General features: G+C 40.0%; 3 protein-coding genes across 3 annotated transcripts; all 3 read right to left on the minus strand.

Annotated features, from left to right (window-relative positions):
- Window positions 1–1,093: 1,093 nt before the first annotated feature.
- On the minus strand, window positions 1,094–5,105 carry cd8b (cd8 beta). The gene is made up of 7 exons (XM_079156934.1): window positions 4,991–5,105; window positions 3,449–3,799; window positions 2,457–2,543; window positions 2,035–2,133; window positions 1,862–1,895; window positions 1,681–1,732; window positions 1,094–1,581 (listed from the first exon to the last, which is right to left on the minus strand). Exons 1-6 carry the CDS (start codon window positions 5,043–5,045, stop codon window positions 1,723–1,725), a joined length of 636 nt encoding a protein of 211 aa, XP_079013060.1. The 5' UTR covers window positions 5,046–5,105; the 3' UTR covers window positions 1,094–1,581; window positions 1,681–1,722.
- Window positions 5,106–7,881: 2,776 nt separating this feature from the next.
- Window positions 7,882–14,000, minus strand: zmat1 (zinc finger matrin-type 1; the record flags this gene model as incomplete). Its single annotated transcript, XM_079157091.1, has 7 exons — window positions 7,882–9,427; window positions 10,045–10,135; window positions 10,430–10,723; window positions 10,827–10,962; window positions 11,231–11,314; window positions 11,424–11,530; window positions 13,862–14,000. 7 exons carry the CDS (start codon window positions 13,998–14,000, stop codon window positions 8,596–8,598), a joined length of 1,683 nt encoding a protein of 560 aa, XP_079013217.1. The 3' UTR covers window positions 7,882–8,595.
- Window positions 14,001–14,968: 968 nt separating this feature from the next.
- On the minus strand, window positions 14,969–15,846 carry gnrh2 (gonadotropin-releasing hormone 2; the record flags this gene model as incomplete). Its single annotated transcript, XM_079156932.1, has 3 exons — window positions 14,969–15,007; window positions 15,495–15,578; window positions 15,712–15,846. The coding sequence occupies 3 exons, from the start codon at window positions 15,844–15,846 to the stop codon at window positions 14,969–14,971; spliced, it is 258 nt and encodes an 85-aa protein (XP_079013058.1).
- Between the last annotated feature and the right edge of the window lie 2,281 nt (window positions 15,847–18,127).

Raw genomic sequence — 18,127 nt, forward strand, 5'->3', positions numbered from 1 at the left:
ATTTTGCTCATTTAATGTATATTTGATCCATAATTAATAATCATGTATTCAATATTTAAATGCAATGGTATATAATTGTATGATATTGTATTATATCCAATTAAACACACTGCTAAAAGAAGTGTCTTGTAGTTTTACATTTTTCTTCTTATTGTACTCATTTCATAACTAACGCTCTCTCTGTGTCTCTGTCAGTGCTTGTGGTTCGGTTTGTGGTCTTTTTGTGGTCTTTTTGTTTCAGAGAGTAGATGAAGAGCTCAAAGCTGAGCAAAGCGATAGCATCTCCGTGAAGACGGCTCTGTCTCTCCTCTCGCTCCAGCTCACAGGAAAAGGTCGCGCACACTCCCTGAGACCTGAACAACCACCAACTCAGTCATTTCTTCACACCCCTCAATCGCACAGGTGTACGTGTGTGTTGCTTGTGTGCATGTGTGGTTGTGAGAGAGACAGAGGGATAGCAAGAGATACACACTTTGCTATAAAACAGCGTTGTAGCCTGTCATTTATTATTATCACAATCAAGCTTTTTGGCACAAACTGGAGGCAGTTCAACAGAAACTGAATGTGATGCACGTTTACACATCAAAGGTAAAGGAAGAAACCGAACCCTTGTCACTCACCTACTCAACTTCCGTCAAACAGAATATTGACAATGGATGAACAACACCCACTTTCAAACCTCTTTCTCTTCTTTTCCATAAACGTGCAAAGAAATCGTGCAAACGAATGATACACCACTGCAAAACATTTTGAAACACAGGGTTTCTTATTTATCTGTGCACAAGTCATAACTGTGATTGGAGACACACGCAGTGTTTGGCCTCGAGGTTATACCTGTATCGATCCTGCTGTTGCAAAAGTGCCCTTGAGCAAGGTGTCAAAGCTTCATTAATCTGTTGGTAACTATGCCTAATGGCATTCGAATGTACATGCTGACATGCCAATTGCATTTATAAAATGTCTATATAGATGTGTTTAATAACAGATAATACAAAAACTTTTATGACCTATAAAAAGAAGAGAGTCACCAATGAATCGACATAAACAATTTTATTGATTTAACAGAATTATCCTTCCTGAAACTTGACAGCGCTATTTGAAAACAAAAACACAAATAGATACCGAAGAGAGTCAAAAGCTAATTAGCAAATACTGTATTTGATTTCAGCTGTGTTTTTTGTATGTAAATAAACAGATTAGCTTTGGGATTTGAGAAAACTGCAATTTTTTGTTCTGAAATAATAAACATTTTAAAACCAATGCTACAGATCACAAACCGGCTTCATTGAAAAAGCACCTGGATAAATGATGATGTCATCTGCATATCTATTGTAATAGACTTAAAGTTAGAGCACAGAGTTTAGGATTGAACATGGCGAAGCTCTGGAGCTGTCTTGTAAGTTATTTAACAAAAAACAGCCAATATATTACAATATGTTACACATGGTTGCTGCTCTTGAAAGCATAAACGTCTTCTCTGACTGGCACACATTTAGCTGTTAATGAACAGGACATGTCGTTAGCAGAGGTGTTCTTCAGGGATCTTCATCTTCTTCATGCTCCACTGGATGTTACTTCAACCTGAAAACATTTTGTAAGGCGATAAATATCACACATACAGTAAATATTATATATATATATATAGATAGATAAATAAAGTTACACACATAAGGCACATACCTTTGGTCAGATGTAAGCTGTAGATGCAGAACTGTAGGTCAACTACCTCCTCCTTAATGGTGAAAAACAAAAGAAAGAGTTTAAACTACGGCGGAATGGAAAGAATCTAGAAAATATTGAATTTTTTTGATTCTGCAGGAAAAACAACAGATATTTTTACTATTTGTGGAAATCTACTTACTTCACGAAGTGGTGCCGACATTTTTTGGGTAGCCCTAAAAGCAAGAATGTGTACAAACAAAAGAAAACACTTCAGAGTTGCAACAAAATACTTTTCAAACTCATATTTCAAAGCTCTTCGACTAGGTTGACATTGGTGAGCATAACATGCTGCATCGCTGGAGGACTACTCACGGCTAAAGTAGTACAGTGTGCAGATGAGAGCCAGAGCCAGGGCCGCAACAAGTCCAACCGATGGCCACAGAACCAGGGAGCCGCAGCCATCTGGAGCAACTATAGTACATGGTTTTGTTTAAGTGTATTAAAGCGTGTTGCATTGCCAGGTGATATAATCAATCATCAGATAGTTATCACTTCTTTCAGTGCAACCTGTCATTACATTGTCTGTATAAAAACTACCTCCTCTATTGTATTTACAGCATCGCAATCTGGTACAGTGCACAACAGTTATACCTTTACAATATATTCACAGAGGAATGTGCGTATACATCACAAGACACATATAAAGTCTAAATGTGTAAGCAGCAGAGCATCATACAACTTACACACCACCACAAACATTTGCATACAAGCACTTTTTAAATCTAAAACCTTACCCTGTGAAGAATTCTCCGTCGGGCAGCGGCACACCGACTTGACTGGTGGTTTGGGTTTTGTCTTAGGAGCTAATGTTGGAGGGATCACTGTAAGATAAAGACCAAAATAACTGTAAAGACAAGTGATAACTAAACGGCAGTGAAGCAAACATGTAAAGAATCTGTTAGGGAGAGATTAAAGGAGAACCCAGTCATTTTTAACCTGTCCCTATTTTCCCATCTTTGTTTATCATAAGAATTATGAATAAGGATCTCATCAACAGATTTTCTCTACAAATACATCATGTATGTTGTTTGTCTAAGGGTGACTTTACAGTACAGTCCTATAACTCATGCCAAATAACCCCAGTGCCCCCGGGTTTGATTCCGACCTTGGGACCTTTGTTGCAAGTGACGACCCTCTCGTTCTCCCCTCGATTCGAGTCTGCCTCTACACTGTCACATGTCTAACAAAGGTAAAATTACCAAAGATTGCTCAACCACAATCCAAAGTAACATTGAAATTACTAATATTTCTCCCTCAACAAAAGCAGGCACTCTGTTGAGAGCTAAAGAGGTTGTTTGGAGCATCCATTGAGTCTTTGTGGTTGTATAAGACTGCCGCACCCAGGTAAGCAAGACAAACTATATAAAGATCCAAGATTTTGATCAGAACTAATAAGAAAAAGGGTAAACATCACTTATTTTTAAGGATAGTAGACAGTGGAGAGTTCCTCTGGACTCCCCTGGATGAATTCAACATGGTACGTAGCAGCATATCATTTTTGAAGTGACAATTTTCATCCTACAATAAATTTGAATATATATTATGTTAGATGTCATAATGCACTAGATTTAAACGCAGAGGTTTGGTACAGACCTGCATTTAGCCCCTTAAATCATTTACTCCTTCATCTGCCACCTGAATTCAGACAGATGTACTCAAAACTCTCACGGCCGCTTGATATTTTACTCGACTTTTAACGAAGCGCTTGAGATTTCAGCACACAAACCTCCTGGCCGAAGAAGAATCCCGGGCTTCCACATTTCTGTGTTTCTCCTGTCCTTGAGAACACAAGAATAAATCCCTGCGTCCTTTTCTGTCACGTTGATGATGCGTAGCGTAAAGGACATGCTCTGCCTGCTACATTTGAAGCGTGTTGTGTCCACACCAGCCCCGTGGCTAGTACGGTCAGCGTTGTTGCATTTGCCTAGGAACTCTAGTTTGCGGTGGTCCTGAATACTGCGGAACCAGTAGACAGAGTCACATGAGATGTTGGTGCAGCCACACTCAATAGCCTCTGTACTGAGGATCTCGGGATAACGAATCTTGACGGGTTCTTGCTCCAGGATCTGGCTCGAACCTAGGAGATGAAATAAAGAGATGTTGGAGACGCACGGTTGTGGTACATTTAACAACCTCTACAGGGTCACATATCGTTAACAATCGGGGCTCTAACACACGACAATAACGTCAAGGCCAAACACACAAACTCCCAAGAATTGTGTATTATCCCAAAAAGGGTTATTTTTGTTTATGTCTCAAGCTGACTTGTCCATCACTTGACCATCATTTGGTGTTAAGACATGTTTGAGGAAAAGCCTTGAGTAACAGTGCATGTGCAGTCTTTCTAATTCAACAAAATAAAAACTCATTGTAAAAGTAAAAGCACATACAATTACAAACATATTCGGCAATATGGTATAGAAACACTGCAACTATAACCCAAAGTGTTGCAAGAATGGAAAGTAACCCCAACTATGAAGAAACCTGTTGAACATCTTTCAAATGCCAGCAATTTTCGAGTAAGGTGTGTAGGCATATACCTGTTGCAATCGCTAGTCTTATGAAATATCTAAAGATGAGTAGAAATTCAAAGGCTTCCAGAGTGAGAAAGGTTAAGGCTCACTGGTACTCAAGTCATTTGGATGATGGTTTTACCCAAACGTATGAACTGCACAAATTGCGTAACATTTAAGATTGCACAGAATTGATTTAATCTTTATCCAATGAGTTGCGCTAGACAGTACAAATACAATTAATTTCAATGCCTTGATAGAACTATAATATATAAATAAATGTAAATATTAAATTGACATTGATCTACCGCAGAGCTCAAACAGGTAGTGTATCGTTACCCTCGTAATTTAACCTTTAATCCAGATTGTACACATTACATTAACGTAAATAAAAAAATAACAGCATCAATGACTTATACCAGTACAGTTGTACAATTCTGAGATATACATTTAAATTGACTCCCGTGGTAGTTTGACCATTACAGTTTTAGCAAATGAACCAAAGGCTACGGCGTCACACTTGGTCTGTGTAAACCTTCCAAGTCATCTGTTGGACTATAAAAAACTAATTTCACATCTTAGCACATACGATGGTTATGACCGTTTTCGACAAATTCAAACATTATTCAAGTTAAACTTCAGAAAAGCTTCAGGTTGAGGAGACAACAACACATCCCTACTGCTACTGCCGCTACTGGCCCCTGACAAGAGTCACGAGGCCGAGAACGCCTGTGACAGAGAAGCTTCAGTCTTACCTAACGTCCACAGCGACACCGTCAGCAGGGTCCACGCCAGTGGCAGCGCCATCATTTTTGTCCGGTCACCACCGTCTGTACGCGTCTGTGTTTCTTGAAAGGTAGCTGAGGGACGGTGCTGATACTTCCTTTTCCTGATATCTATCTGTCAGAGATGATGGGAGGAACTGAGCTGACATGGCCTTGAGTCGTCAAGGTAACACCCCAGTGTGACACACACACAGGGCCTATCAGAGTGGGCCATACACCAGACAAGGGCACGCACACACACACACACACACACACACAGCTGGAAAACAATAACTTAATTTGAAATGTACAAAATGGTACCGTAAAGAATACTTGACTCTGTTCACTTAAAAAGTTCATACCCAACAAATAATAATTTTTTCATAAAGTTTTCATCACTTGTTTTTAAAAAGGTGCTGTTTGAATACATGACATACATACAGGGATCATGACAAACAGCTGAATGTTTCATCAGGGCTGACATGATACCACATATCAAGCAATATAAAAGTTGTATGTTCACAGAGCAGCAGTTTGCAGCGCTGTGGTCTCTGCCCAGGTGCATGACCTAGAGCACAGCAGAGTCCCACATATATGCAGCTTCATGCCTCACTGCAGAGCACGGCGAGGGAATATCAATGTAGAGCATGAACTACAGGTACGGGAAACAAAGGATCAGGGATTCAAATCCTGAACCACAATTCTGTCGATTACTGTTAGATATTCGCTGGTGTGTGTATATACAGCTTCTTCTGTTCTTTCTAATAACTCGCTTCTTTAACTTTGTAGAAAGTACGGGGAATAGAGTGCATCAAGACACACATTAAGAACGCACTGCAACAAAACCCTGTGAGATTTGTGCACGACAAACTGATATTGTAGTATTTCACACGTCTTGTGTGAATAGACATGTGAATTTGTTTAGATTAAACCAGGAAACCTGTAATAAAATAGTTTGATAGTGAAATCATTTATTCTCATTAGTCAATTAGTTAAACAAAGTGAATATGTTTTTCAGTTCAACTTGTATTTTAAAGAAGCTGCCCTCTGAATTTCTCCAGTTGCCAATGAATTATGTCCAACTAATTTCTTTCATGTGATATCAATGCTTAAACATATCAAATGGAGACATTTACTTATTTCCAAATGACGTAGTAGAAGATCCTTTGCTGCACAAATGAAATGAAGACTCCTTCTCTCCTTAGTGAAAATGCAGCGGCAGAGACCGAAGTTAAATCTCATCCGGCAGTTACAGACACATGAAAAGAAGACAACGAAGGTTCCCTTTGAACAACACCTGCTTTTGGAAAAAGTCAATAACCCATCAATTAAATCACGGAACAATTTGTCTAGTAATCGATTAATCCTTTAGTCTATAACATGTCAGGAAATAGTGAAAAAGTGGTCAAGAGCCTTCGGTGTCGTCTTCAAATGGTTACAAAATATCAATCTAACTCCCAAAGGCACTTTGTTTATGATATAAGACAGAGAAAAACAGCAAATATTCAAATTTCCAAAGCTGTGACTAATGAATGTTTGGCACCAACAAAAAAATGATTAAAAGTGTTGTCAATTAAATTTTCGAACAATCGACTACATTCTTACAATGAATATTTTTGTGTGGATATTCCAAACACTGAGGTAGACACACTGAAGTCTGAACATCAACCCTGATTCATACCTTCACTCACAAGTGAAATGGCTTTTTATGAGCAACAATGACTTACGGAGGTACACTGCATTAGAACGTGTTGAAGAGGGACTGAAGATAAAACCTCATTTTAAATTCTTTACCCCACACTAAAAGAAATACGTCCCATTTGTTTGGCATTTCCATATTATTTTGGGTCAGCCATTCCAAAATAAGGAATGAGAAATGTCTGATTATCCCTTAAAACTCAGAAAGTGTTGTCTGTGGATTGTTTTGTGTGTGAGTGAAAGGTTAGGGCGTAGAACGGTCTGGCGGGGGTCTTAAAGAGAGAGGATGTGGGCACCCTATAGCTCTACGGGGGTCGAAGACGAGAGCGAGACAGGGAACGAGACCACAGGATTCTTTGAAAACAGGAGATCTCGGGGGGCTTCAGAGCTGCTCTGAGCACATCGCTGAGCTAGAAAGCCTTTGTTGGTCTATCTGCTCCGACGCTTCAAGTCAAAAGCAGCCTTCGTTTCATTTCTCTACCGCTCTCGTCAGCGAAATTTTGTTAAAAGTTAAATATTTTCATGTCCATTTTATTGTATTTGACCTCACTTCAGAAGCTCTTCCTCTGACAGCCTCTACAGGACTTCTGTATCAACTCTTCTGTCACTTCTCACATTTTTCCTTTTGCCAAGTCATTTCAACAATTATTTAACTTTAAAACAGATTAGCAAGTTGTTTCGTGCGTGATTTTGATCTACAAGACTACTTTGGCTTGAATCCTGTGATCTCTCAACAAGCCACACAATGGGCCCCATTCTGCTCTCAGCATCCAAATACAATCAAATGTACAGCAGGGGACCCCGCTAATGCCAAACTTCCAAAATAGTCCAGATATCGTAGCTTAAATGTATGTTGTTTTATTGTTGGGGATGTTTAATCTGCGGGCCTGTTTGAGCGTGTTGTAGCAGGTTGTTTTGGCAACCTAATACCTTCTTCCAGAAATCTAGTTTTTAACAAAGCCAAACTATCCCGCCGTCATGATTCATAGAGAAGCCTAAGATAGACAAATGCATCGCACGTACCGATGCTTATGTGGTCCACAAACCGCCCAGTTGATAGTCAACGAAAATAAACAAAAAACAAATAACTTGCCAAAAAGGTCAAACATAGTTCTGTCCAGCTGAGGACTCTTTGTGACCTATTTAGAACAGCTATGTTGTATAAGTGCATCCTTATAAGACAAAGGATGGGTGGAAGTTGAAATGAATAGCGACAACTTTACTTTGCCTCTTTTCAATCATCTTTATGGACCATAAACTGCCTTTGTTCAATTCATCAGAGACTACATCTGAAAATTCATGTTTAAGTTAGTAAAGAGATGTCCTCATTTGAGAGATGTGCTCTGACAGCCTTCTTTTAAAAGCCTGCGTGCCTCTGAAAGCACACAGAGTTTCAAAGGAAATGAAATGACTAAGCCTCAAACATCTGTGGGCTTTTATTTCCTTTACTGATGTTCTGAATGAAGCTCAACAGTGCCCACCACAGGCTGCTAAAAGGACCACAAATCCCCACAAGGTACAGAAACATATTGTTGCATTAATAAGTCAAGTGTACTTATTGATCATTTCAAATGATAGACAAAACAAACAAAAGAAGATCCCAAGTATTACAGCAAACAATGAATAAAGATGTGCAAGTTAATTAAATGAAATATATTAAGTGTCTTAGTGAAAAATAAAGTTAACATAGCTGTGGATATGTGCGAGAAAAAATTCTTAACAAACATTAAATTGACTTAACATGGCTCACCGGTTAGCACACCTATGAGCAACACTTTTGGGCTGTCAGAGCAGATAGTTAAAACTGCTTTGTTATCTGCTATAAAGAATACTCTAAAATGGACAGTTTATATTTTAAATGTCTTGCTCACAATGACAATGGTCTGGGGCTTCTGAGTTTAACAGCCCAGAATGGAGTCATCCCACAGCTTCTCCTCCTCTGTCCTAGTGTCTACTTTCTCTTTTGCCGCTCCTTCCACCTCTAAGTCCTCCTCAGGAGATTTCTTTTCTCGTTTTCTCTGCTTGCCACGTCTTTTTGGCTTTTTTCTCCTGCTCCCTTTCTCGGACGCTCCGGATTCCTCTCTTCTCCTCTCCTCCGAGTCATTATTTCTTTCCCTCCTCGATCGCTTCCTCCTCTTCTCCTCCTTGTCTGAGTCCTCATCCCTTGCCTTCCTGTCCCCCTCCCTCCTGGTTCTTCTAATCCTCCTCTTTTCTCTGCGCCTGTACTCACTGTCATCGCTGTCACTTGTGCTACTGCTATAGGAGGAGGAGTAAGACGATGAAGTCGTACACGAGGAGGAGCTCAACTGCTTTCCGCGCCTCTTTCTATTTGTGGGTGGATTAGTGAACAGTGGAAAGCCTTCGCCTGGGGGGACCGGAGGAGGGCAGCTGTAATCCCAGTGATGGGAAGGCCAAGGTGGGCCCTGATGTGGAGGACGCCACCCTACAACTGGGTAGTAGCAGCCAGGGCGGGAGTGATGAGGAGGGTTAGAGGTGGGAGGGAGGTTGGGCATGCGTTTGTTGGGTTCAATGACATCCCCCATGTTAAATGCTTCCTCTTCTTTTTCCTCTTTCTCGCCTTCTTTTTGTGCGTCACCCAGAGGGAGGACTTGACCGGCCTTGGGGGTGATTCCACGATCCTTCTGAACCTGAATGTAATCTGCCAGTTCATCTGCATACGTGTTGTAGTCTTTTTGTTGAGATTTGCACTGGTCAACGGCCTTTTTCTCCCTGGTCAACAACATGGAAACAGGAATTTAGTTGCTATTCAATTGGGTAATAACTGTTGATGTTACACTAAAGCCATTAGAAAGCAGAGAAAATGTACAGAAACTTAGTTTTGTAATATCATCGGCTTGTCAAGTGGCTACAGTTAACTTAACATGTCGAACCATTCTCTACTTGCATACCCAGTAGACACAGAGCAATATGACTATCCAATGGGGGGTTATGTATGATAAAAGCAGAGGTACTTTGCATACTGAATACCCCAAAAAAGGCAAACGTTCATTGTCACATGAAGCTTGCAATATTCAGTGAGTGGACTAACTCTCATTTTCTTTCTGAGGCTTCTTCTGAGTCCTGCACTTGTACCTAACTGGGGAAGGTTGAGAACACTACCCACCTCCTTTGAGTATATAAGACAGCCACGGGACTCAACTACACAACTAATATGTGGACTGAAAACCAAAACATGAGCTAAAAGCTACAGAGGTTGGGGGATAATATTAATCTGAAGTATTAAAAAAAAACACTTAATGAAGCTTTCATGTTGCCATGGTTCTAGAAATGCAAATTATGACACGACAGTGGACATAAAGCGTTCAACAGAAAATGATTGATTTTACCTAATCTGGTGTTTGTTTCCTTGAATATGAGCCTGGTACATCTTCACAGAGTTAAATTGCACGCTACATATCTGGCACATCAGGGAGTTGGCTGTAGACAACAGACAACAGAGAGTGGGAAAGACGGCATAAATTATACAAAACAATAGCTTATAAGCACACAGCTTCCTTTGCTTTCTTATTATCTAGTTAGTCTCTAAGTCGCACCACAATAACAAAGTGGTGCGAAGTATCTGTTATATAGCCTAGAACTAAAGACAAATTAGCTTGAAGAAATATATTTCTTCACATCAATACTGCCTCTTAAAATACACTCAATGGCGTAGTGGGGTCTGATGCACTTTGTATATTTATCGCTTTGCTGAGAGGCAGGATTCTGCGTTACCTTGTTGGACATGGTCTCCGAGCTCTTTGAGCAGGTCCCGTCTGGCCTGATTCTTCTGGTGTTTGCGTCCATTGTAGTGCTGCAAAGCCATTTGGGGATTGTTGAAGGAAGCAGCACACAGTGCACAGTACTTGTTAGGGTCCTTGAGATCAACCTCTGTGCTGGGGGTCGCTGCGGTGGCTGCTGGGTCCAGGTGATGCTCCACATCACCCTGTGGGGCTGATCTCTGGTCAGCATCATCAGGGTCCCGAACCAGACTTGATGAAGTATGAACCTCTGTGTACGTGGCTGGAACTGCAACGAGAAATCATCAATTTAAGACATTTGAATCATACTGTCAACAAAATGTTGCTCTCTAAATATCAAAATTCACAATACTTTTCCATCACACACTTGCCTGGGGGCTGAAGACCTTGTTTCCGAAGATTTTTTGCATGGACTTTGCCTTCATAGTGCGATTTTGCCACCACGTGCGAACTAAACACCATGTTACACAGCTCACAGAAATGGTCCTCATCAGAAGTCATGGTCCGCTGCAATAAACAGGCACAAGAGACAGATATATGCAAACTGAAAACAATGAAAAAAGAAGAAAACCAGATGATCCCTTACACCTTCTCTGTGCTCCTCTCTCTTATGTAATCATATTCTATTGAGAAGGATTGCATTGAAGCTAGACTGATGATCATTAAATGCAGCATTGTGGTTTATGTTCCTCCTTCTGTTACACTCATCGTTCAATGCTAGGGATTAAGATCGCACCTAAACGTGTCAGAGTCAAATCACTGAATGGGTCCAAACCTGGAGTCTTGTGTACTCTTTGTCCATCTTCTCATCTCTCTTGGCCTGCATGTACACCTTGAGTTTCTGAGCATGTTTCTTTCCCTGCAGTCGGGGGGGACACGGGAGACATTTTTCATTAAGGCTCTGATCTTGCGAGGTCAATAAAACTGTAACTCAATTCCACGACTAGTGCCTAGAAAGCAGCACACACCTCATAGTGCGACAGCCGCTGAGACTCAAAGAGCAGCACGGCCTCACACACATGGCAGTAGTCGTCAGTGAGGAGACCCTCCAGTAGCTCCGCTTCACTCTTGTCTCCTGTGTGGGAGAATAAACTGTCACTGTTACAGTTGAGCAGAAGATTATTGAAGTATAATGAACAAATAGGATATTAAATCCTTATATGACATTACTTTATTCATCGTTCACTTACACTGTTCTATTTAATGTAAACTTATATTCGATAATATATAGTTAAAATACTTCAGACTGGTGCTCTTGTGTCTTCTCATGGGCTGACAATTTGGCTTTTGAATGATTAGAAGCTGCAGAATGAAATGGTAATTTGCACAATATTCACTGCCTGAACATGTGAGGAAGGTCTCATCCAACATTCAAAATAATTTTTGTCTTCGTTGGCCAGGCGTTCTGCACAGAACAAGACAACAGCAAGCAAAGCAGCTTTTCCTGCAATACACACTGCAACGGCAACCTACTGTAAAATGGAAAGATGCATAGGAGGGAATTTATAAATTAAACTGAATTCCACTTATTCGAGACAGACTCTCTTAGACCAATTTAAAGCAAGATGTTATCTATTGCCCACTATATATATATATATATATATATATATATAATTTAGCAAAAGGATTTTTTGGGACAGCATTAAACGAGGTCCTCCCATCATTAAAATTCTAAATTACCACACAACACACACACACACAAAACCTCAACAATATTTGTAACATATATTAACAGCATGTGAGAAAATAATAATTTGGTTATGGGTGTGGCTATTTTACCAAAACTGTCAAGAAGCAGTTTGTAAGTTTCATTTTTAGAGATTATATTAAAATGACATCAATAAATACGAACGCAGGTATTGCTGTGAAACTCTTTTGTTTGTTTACATCCTTGCTTCCAATAACTACAACATTAATACATCTTCATAATTTAACAATGACATGGTTTTGTGTATAGGTTTCTATTCTTTCTTGAGCTAATCCTATTCATGACGATACCTTTTTGTTATGATATACAATCACCTTTATGCCTTGTGGTGAATGAAAATGTGTAACAAGAGCTCAAATCATCAGTTGATTACTCAAATAGTCAACAATTTGTTTTAAATCAATTGCCTTATCATATTAATTTAGTTCGTAAAACACATTTGTTAGTTTCTCAACTGCAAAGATGTGCTTGCTTGTTCTGTATGTACAATATAATTGTGAATATTAATGTTTCTGATGATCAATTGTCACTGAATAAATCATAAACCTAATCATTAAAAAACACTGCTCTATGAATACAGAAAATGGCCACTGTAGCTCTATCAAATGTGTAACTGAAGTTAAGAAAAATAAGGAATTAAAATAAAGATTATGGAATATTTTCAAAATATCTGGAGTCCAAATACTGACGGTCTACATAGTGTGTTGGCAGAATATCAACTCTCTCCAACCTAATGCAAAAAGGCCAATTATGCACTAAAATACAGCATTTCCCTCTGTATCCAAGTAAATATCTACAGCTGAAATAAACTAAGGACTGCCATGAGTAAAACAACGAATGCACACTTTGATATGCCAAAAATATTCATATCTGTCCATACATTTCAAATACTGTACTTACCAAATGATAATCAGAGTAGCAGTTATCAAGAGAACAGGGGTTGTAGATACTGAATTTCAAATTATGTGTACAATGTTTAAAAAAAATAGGTTTTTGTTGTGTATCTTGGGAGGGAAGGACAGATGACCATTTGTAACGTTAGACTCATCAATGACAACTCAACTGATTATGCCTGAGATCCATCAAACTCACCATCTTGAGAATACAAACGTTGTCTTTTGCCGCTAGCTAGTGAATTGTCCATTACGTTGACGGATTTAAGTAACGCTACTAAGTTACCATTTAATACCAGAGACAAGATACACTTAAATGTCACTGACTAAATAGTATTAAGTTACTTGGTTACCAAAACAGGCTTGGTAACCCACCAGCTAACCGTAACCACTGGTATGTGACTTAAATGCAAACCCAACGGCTGTTTGGGTTAAGTACTAGTTTGCGGACGTTTGGCACGCAAGACAAATAAGCAGTTGGCCGACCACTTCCGGACCTCGGAAAACGAGCAGCCTTCTCCTTGTATCGGTTTCACTATTGGGGTGGTCTATGGACTCAGAGGGTGTTTTCATTGGCGATACATTTAACGAGTCATGTACGCACCGGGCGGTATATAATATTGTGCCTAACTGTTAACGTTAAAGCTAACGTTAAAGCAGTTGACATTAGCGCATTTAGCTTAGGAGCTAACTTAGCTCACTCGATTGTTGAGCAGGCTAGCCAGTTAGCTACAAAAAAAGCTAACGTTGGCTCGACAGTTAGGACACAATACGGCTGAATGTCCACGTTGTAGACAGAACTCACCTTCAACCTGGGTGCTATCTATTTGAGTGTTTATTACTTTGTCAGCATCTGTGACAGAAGCCGCGTTAGGGGTACTAGTGCTGTTATTCTGAGTGTCTGACTCAGCTAGCAGCGGAGTACAGACACTTCTGTCGTCCATGTTTTTCCCTATCTATAGTGCTTGGAGCGTGCGCAGTGACGTCGTAATAGTTATGTTTGCTGAGAAGGGATAATCCCTTACATCTATGATTAAATGACAGCCTATAATATTACTGAGATAATCTATGTATAATTCAAATGTTATTTATTTAATGTGGCCCCGAAAATATATCAACATATATTTGATAACTGACAAAATACTTAAATAATTAAAACTAAAATAAAAAAGTGATATCCTTTCTCTTTCAATTGAGTTTTTGTCAAATGGTGTCTTTTATATGTTCTATTTAAGTGTCCCAGTAAACCTAAAGACATGCACAATGCCAGGACCCTAAAACCGAAACACCTAAATAGAATTCATATCACTTTTTTTTCCTTCTACAACATCCAAGTTCCTACTTTTTACTACACATTTACTATTCACATTATATGCTATAGACCAGGGGTGTCAAACATACGGCCCGCGGGCCGGATCCGGCCCGCCACGTCATTTTATGTGGCCCGCGAATCTACCAGCAAAAAAAAAAAAATGGAAATCGCGCACGGTGGAGCTCCTCCCCGATCCGCGCGCACACACCTCCACCAGCGTATGTGGCAGCAGCACCCCCCCCCCCCCCCCCCCCCCCCCGCCGACGACGACGACGAAGAAGGAGCAGCAGCAGCACCCCCCCCCCCCCCCCCCCCCCCCCCCCGCCGACAACCGGCCCTTTGGGGGCAACCATGATGCCGATGCGGCCCCAGAGCAACAATGAGTTTGACACCCCTGCTATAGACCGTTTTGGGGACGGACACACACACTCACACAGGCACAGAAAGTTCATATCAAAATAGATACTTTATTTTAGGACATTACAATTTAAACATGTAATGCTGGAAAACAACCGTACAGACAAAATGAACACACCAAATCAGAGAATCAACATAAAGTTGTTTTCACTAGGTAGAAAAGCAGTGTAGAGTGGAAGGCCATCACTTTCTCTTCTGGAGCTCTCTGGCTAAGGAATCCAACTGCAAAGAGTAATACAGTACAACATGAGAGTCAGACACACTATACTCAAAACACGTAATGTGTAGTTATAGTGCAACCTTTTGTTTTTATGTTTGGTGTATAGATATGTGGGACATTGTGTCAACAGGATGGCATCTGTTTATGCGTGTGTGAAGACACATTCTTGTTACGACAAGTAAGAGAAAGATTCCCTGTTGAGTAGATGATCTGATTAGATTACATTGTTCCACATTTGTATACTAATAACATAGTGTAGTGATAATGTTCATATTAGCACCACTCATGTCTTAATCAAAGAAATTATATTGACATGGATTTGTATTTGCTAAATAAGAAAGTAGTTATTGAGCAGCTAATTATGTCATTACCATAAACCCCTTGGATTACGGTGGGACATTAGGCAGCTCAAATGACTTTTGTTTTGTACAGCTGTTTATACAACCCTCATCCATGCGGCACTGAATAGGGCGCCGTCATTTCACTTACAATTATGTTTCTCAGAATACTCCTCCTCTGGGGTCTCAAGTAGCTGCATTCTCCTGCCTCACACAGCTTAATCTCCTCTGAAAGCTGAGAATCAGAGAGAGTGAGATTCGGAATATGAGGGAAGAGTAAAGAGGTAAAGAATATCTTCATTCTCTGCAGGGAAATGCTCGATGAATGAGAAAACTATGCACGCTGGCACACAAACACTCATCCCGACCTCTGACGTGCCGAAAGAGTCCAGCTCCCTCTTGCCTCCAGGGTACCAACCATGGGACCAGTGCTGGGCGTCAGACAGCTGAGCTCCCACACATAGAAGCAGCCCAAGCAGCAAAACCAGCCGAGATACACACATGATATTCCAACCTAAAGGCAAAGATGGACAATGGATTAACTCTGACTATAAGAGGCTATTATCTTTTGGTACCTGATTTAGAAAATGTGTTATAGAATATACGTATTCAAAGTGTTTGAATACGATTACACATTTTCCAACATTCAAATTTGGAATAGTTTTTGTGTAGCAGAAAGTTTGTACATCCTTGATTTAACTTTTCCTGCAATACAAACTCAACAGACAAGACTATACTGTATGTAGAGTAGATAATCTGTCACCAGAAAACTCTGATATTTTGCAATAATTTCAAGACAATCAGGGCAAGACATGTTAATGAGTTATTTTATTTTTGATCTTCATTATTCTACTGCTAGTTTGCCTTTTTTGCTAAATTATTTCCTTATATTTGCTGTGGTAATTATAGACAAAATATACAGAGTTCCCAGGCCAAATGTTAAACTGCAAATTAAACAAATATTAAGCCTAACATATCAAATCTTGAGCTAGTTCATCCTCAGAGACATTTTTATAATAATCACCTATTAAAGTTGGGTCTCAACAACATTCACAGTAATATTTATTCAAATATTAACAATCTATATTTTAGTACAAGAAGAAGTGTAAATAAATGCCCTTACCTTAGTCTCACAACTTTGTCACTACAGATGTCACTAGACGTCCCGCTAGAAGCTCACTCTGCTTGCTCCTCAGTTGGTCAGTTGCTAAATGTGTCTCACAAGTGTAACACTTCAGAGATTATCTTCAACCTCATCCCCCCTCCTGAATATATGTACTCCTCCCAGTGCACATTGCCATTATCATCCCCTAATTGCTCCGCCCATCACTGACCTCTCTGGTCCTTCTGTTCCCAGTGGTGAAATGAACGGTCCCTGGGGACAAGAGGTCCAGAGGACATGGCCAATTTCAATTTCACCTGCAAATAGCACTAACACCCCTGGGATGCTCATCTGCTCACACACATCCCCCATATCCACGTCCACATTCTGTCATTCTGGCCAAAACAGATTGAAGTCATTCAATTAGGAGATTAATGACAAACAGTATCATTGATGTATACTTTAGATCAAACTACAGGTCCTTGTCAGAATGTAAAACTCAACAGTTCCAATTTCCTCTCCTTTTGCACCTGTTTTCACCACATTGACTGATCACACATCCTCCCTTTGACCCGGATGACCCTCTGGCCAGCGGAAACACGGGCGCATCTGATGACAGGGGAACAAACAGTGGATTCCTGTCAAGGCCACTGATGCCATCCCTCTCAATTAGGGAAAGGAAAGGTATTTTAGATGCAGAGCCAGTTCTTGCTCAGGCAGCGACTGACAGCGTGACATGCTGCTGTGGACTCAGGACTGTTTGATTAAGCACTGATGAGATGTGACCACCGGTCAGTGTGAGGCAAGAGCACTTTCCTTCAGATGTCTGATCATTTTACATATTCTAATGGGTGGCTACATTGTTATCTGCAAATTTGCTTTTGTTAATAGTGCAGCTGGTGTATGTTTAATTCACATCAGAGGTCTGATCTTTCCTTCACCTTTTACTTTTTCCTAAGTTTTTACAGCATGAATTCTATTTCTTTAAGCTTTAAACAGATTTGTTCACCAGTGGGAATCTTTTACTGGCATGATTTGCTTCACACGGACCTCTTCAGATTATGCTCGACAGTAAAAAGGTTTGTCACTTAGTATTGATGCATGAAAGAAAACCAACGCTTATCTGATCTTCAATAATGTCATCCTGCCTTTGTCATCATATTGTTTACAATTATACTGCATGTCTTTCCATCTCCTTATCTATAATTAGGAATGTCACAACTAGTGTTGCTGAGTCTGTGGACTACTACTCATACAAAACCCCAAGAAACTGTCGCCCACCAAACTGAACAATAACTTCATTCAACATTTACCTTGATGTAAACATGTTCTCCTAAAATGTATTCCAGGTCTTAATGTCCACACAAACATGTCAACAGTAACCCTAAATGATTCCCTGGTTAATTATTTATTGGTGCAAAAAGCCCATTAATATTTCATCGGGAGGAGAGGTGAAGGGTTAAACACTGATTGAAAACCCTTCAAGAGCGACACTCAGGAGGACTACGTGATCTATAAGGTACATGAACGATTGGCAATTATTCTGCACCACTGTGTCATTTGTCCTCATTGAGAAGTGAGCTGTAATGAGCGTCGGGTTGTTCTGACTTGAAACGAGCAAAAACACAGCACAACTGCATGTTTGCATTGAACATTACATTTAAAGACATAAACAATACAGA

The sequence above is a fragment of the Pholis gunnellus genome (assembly GCF_910591455.1).
Source record: "Pholis gunnellus genome assembly, chromosome: 3".
In the NCBI taxonomy this organism is placed as follows: Eukaryota; Metazoa; Chordata; class Actinopteri; order Perciformes; family Pholidae; genus Pholis; species Pholis gunnellus.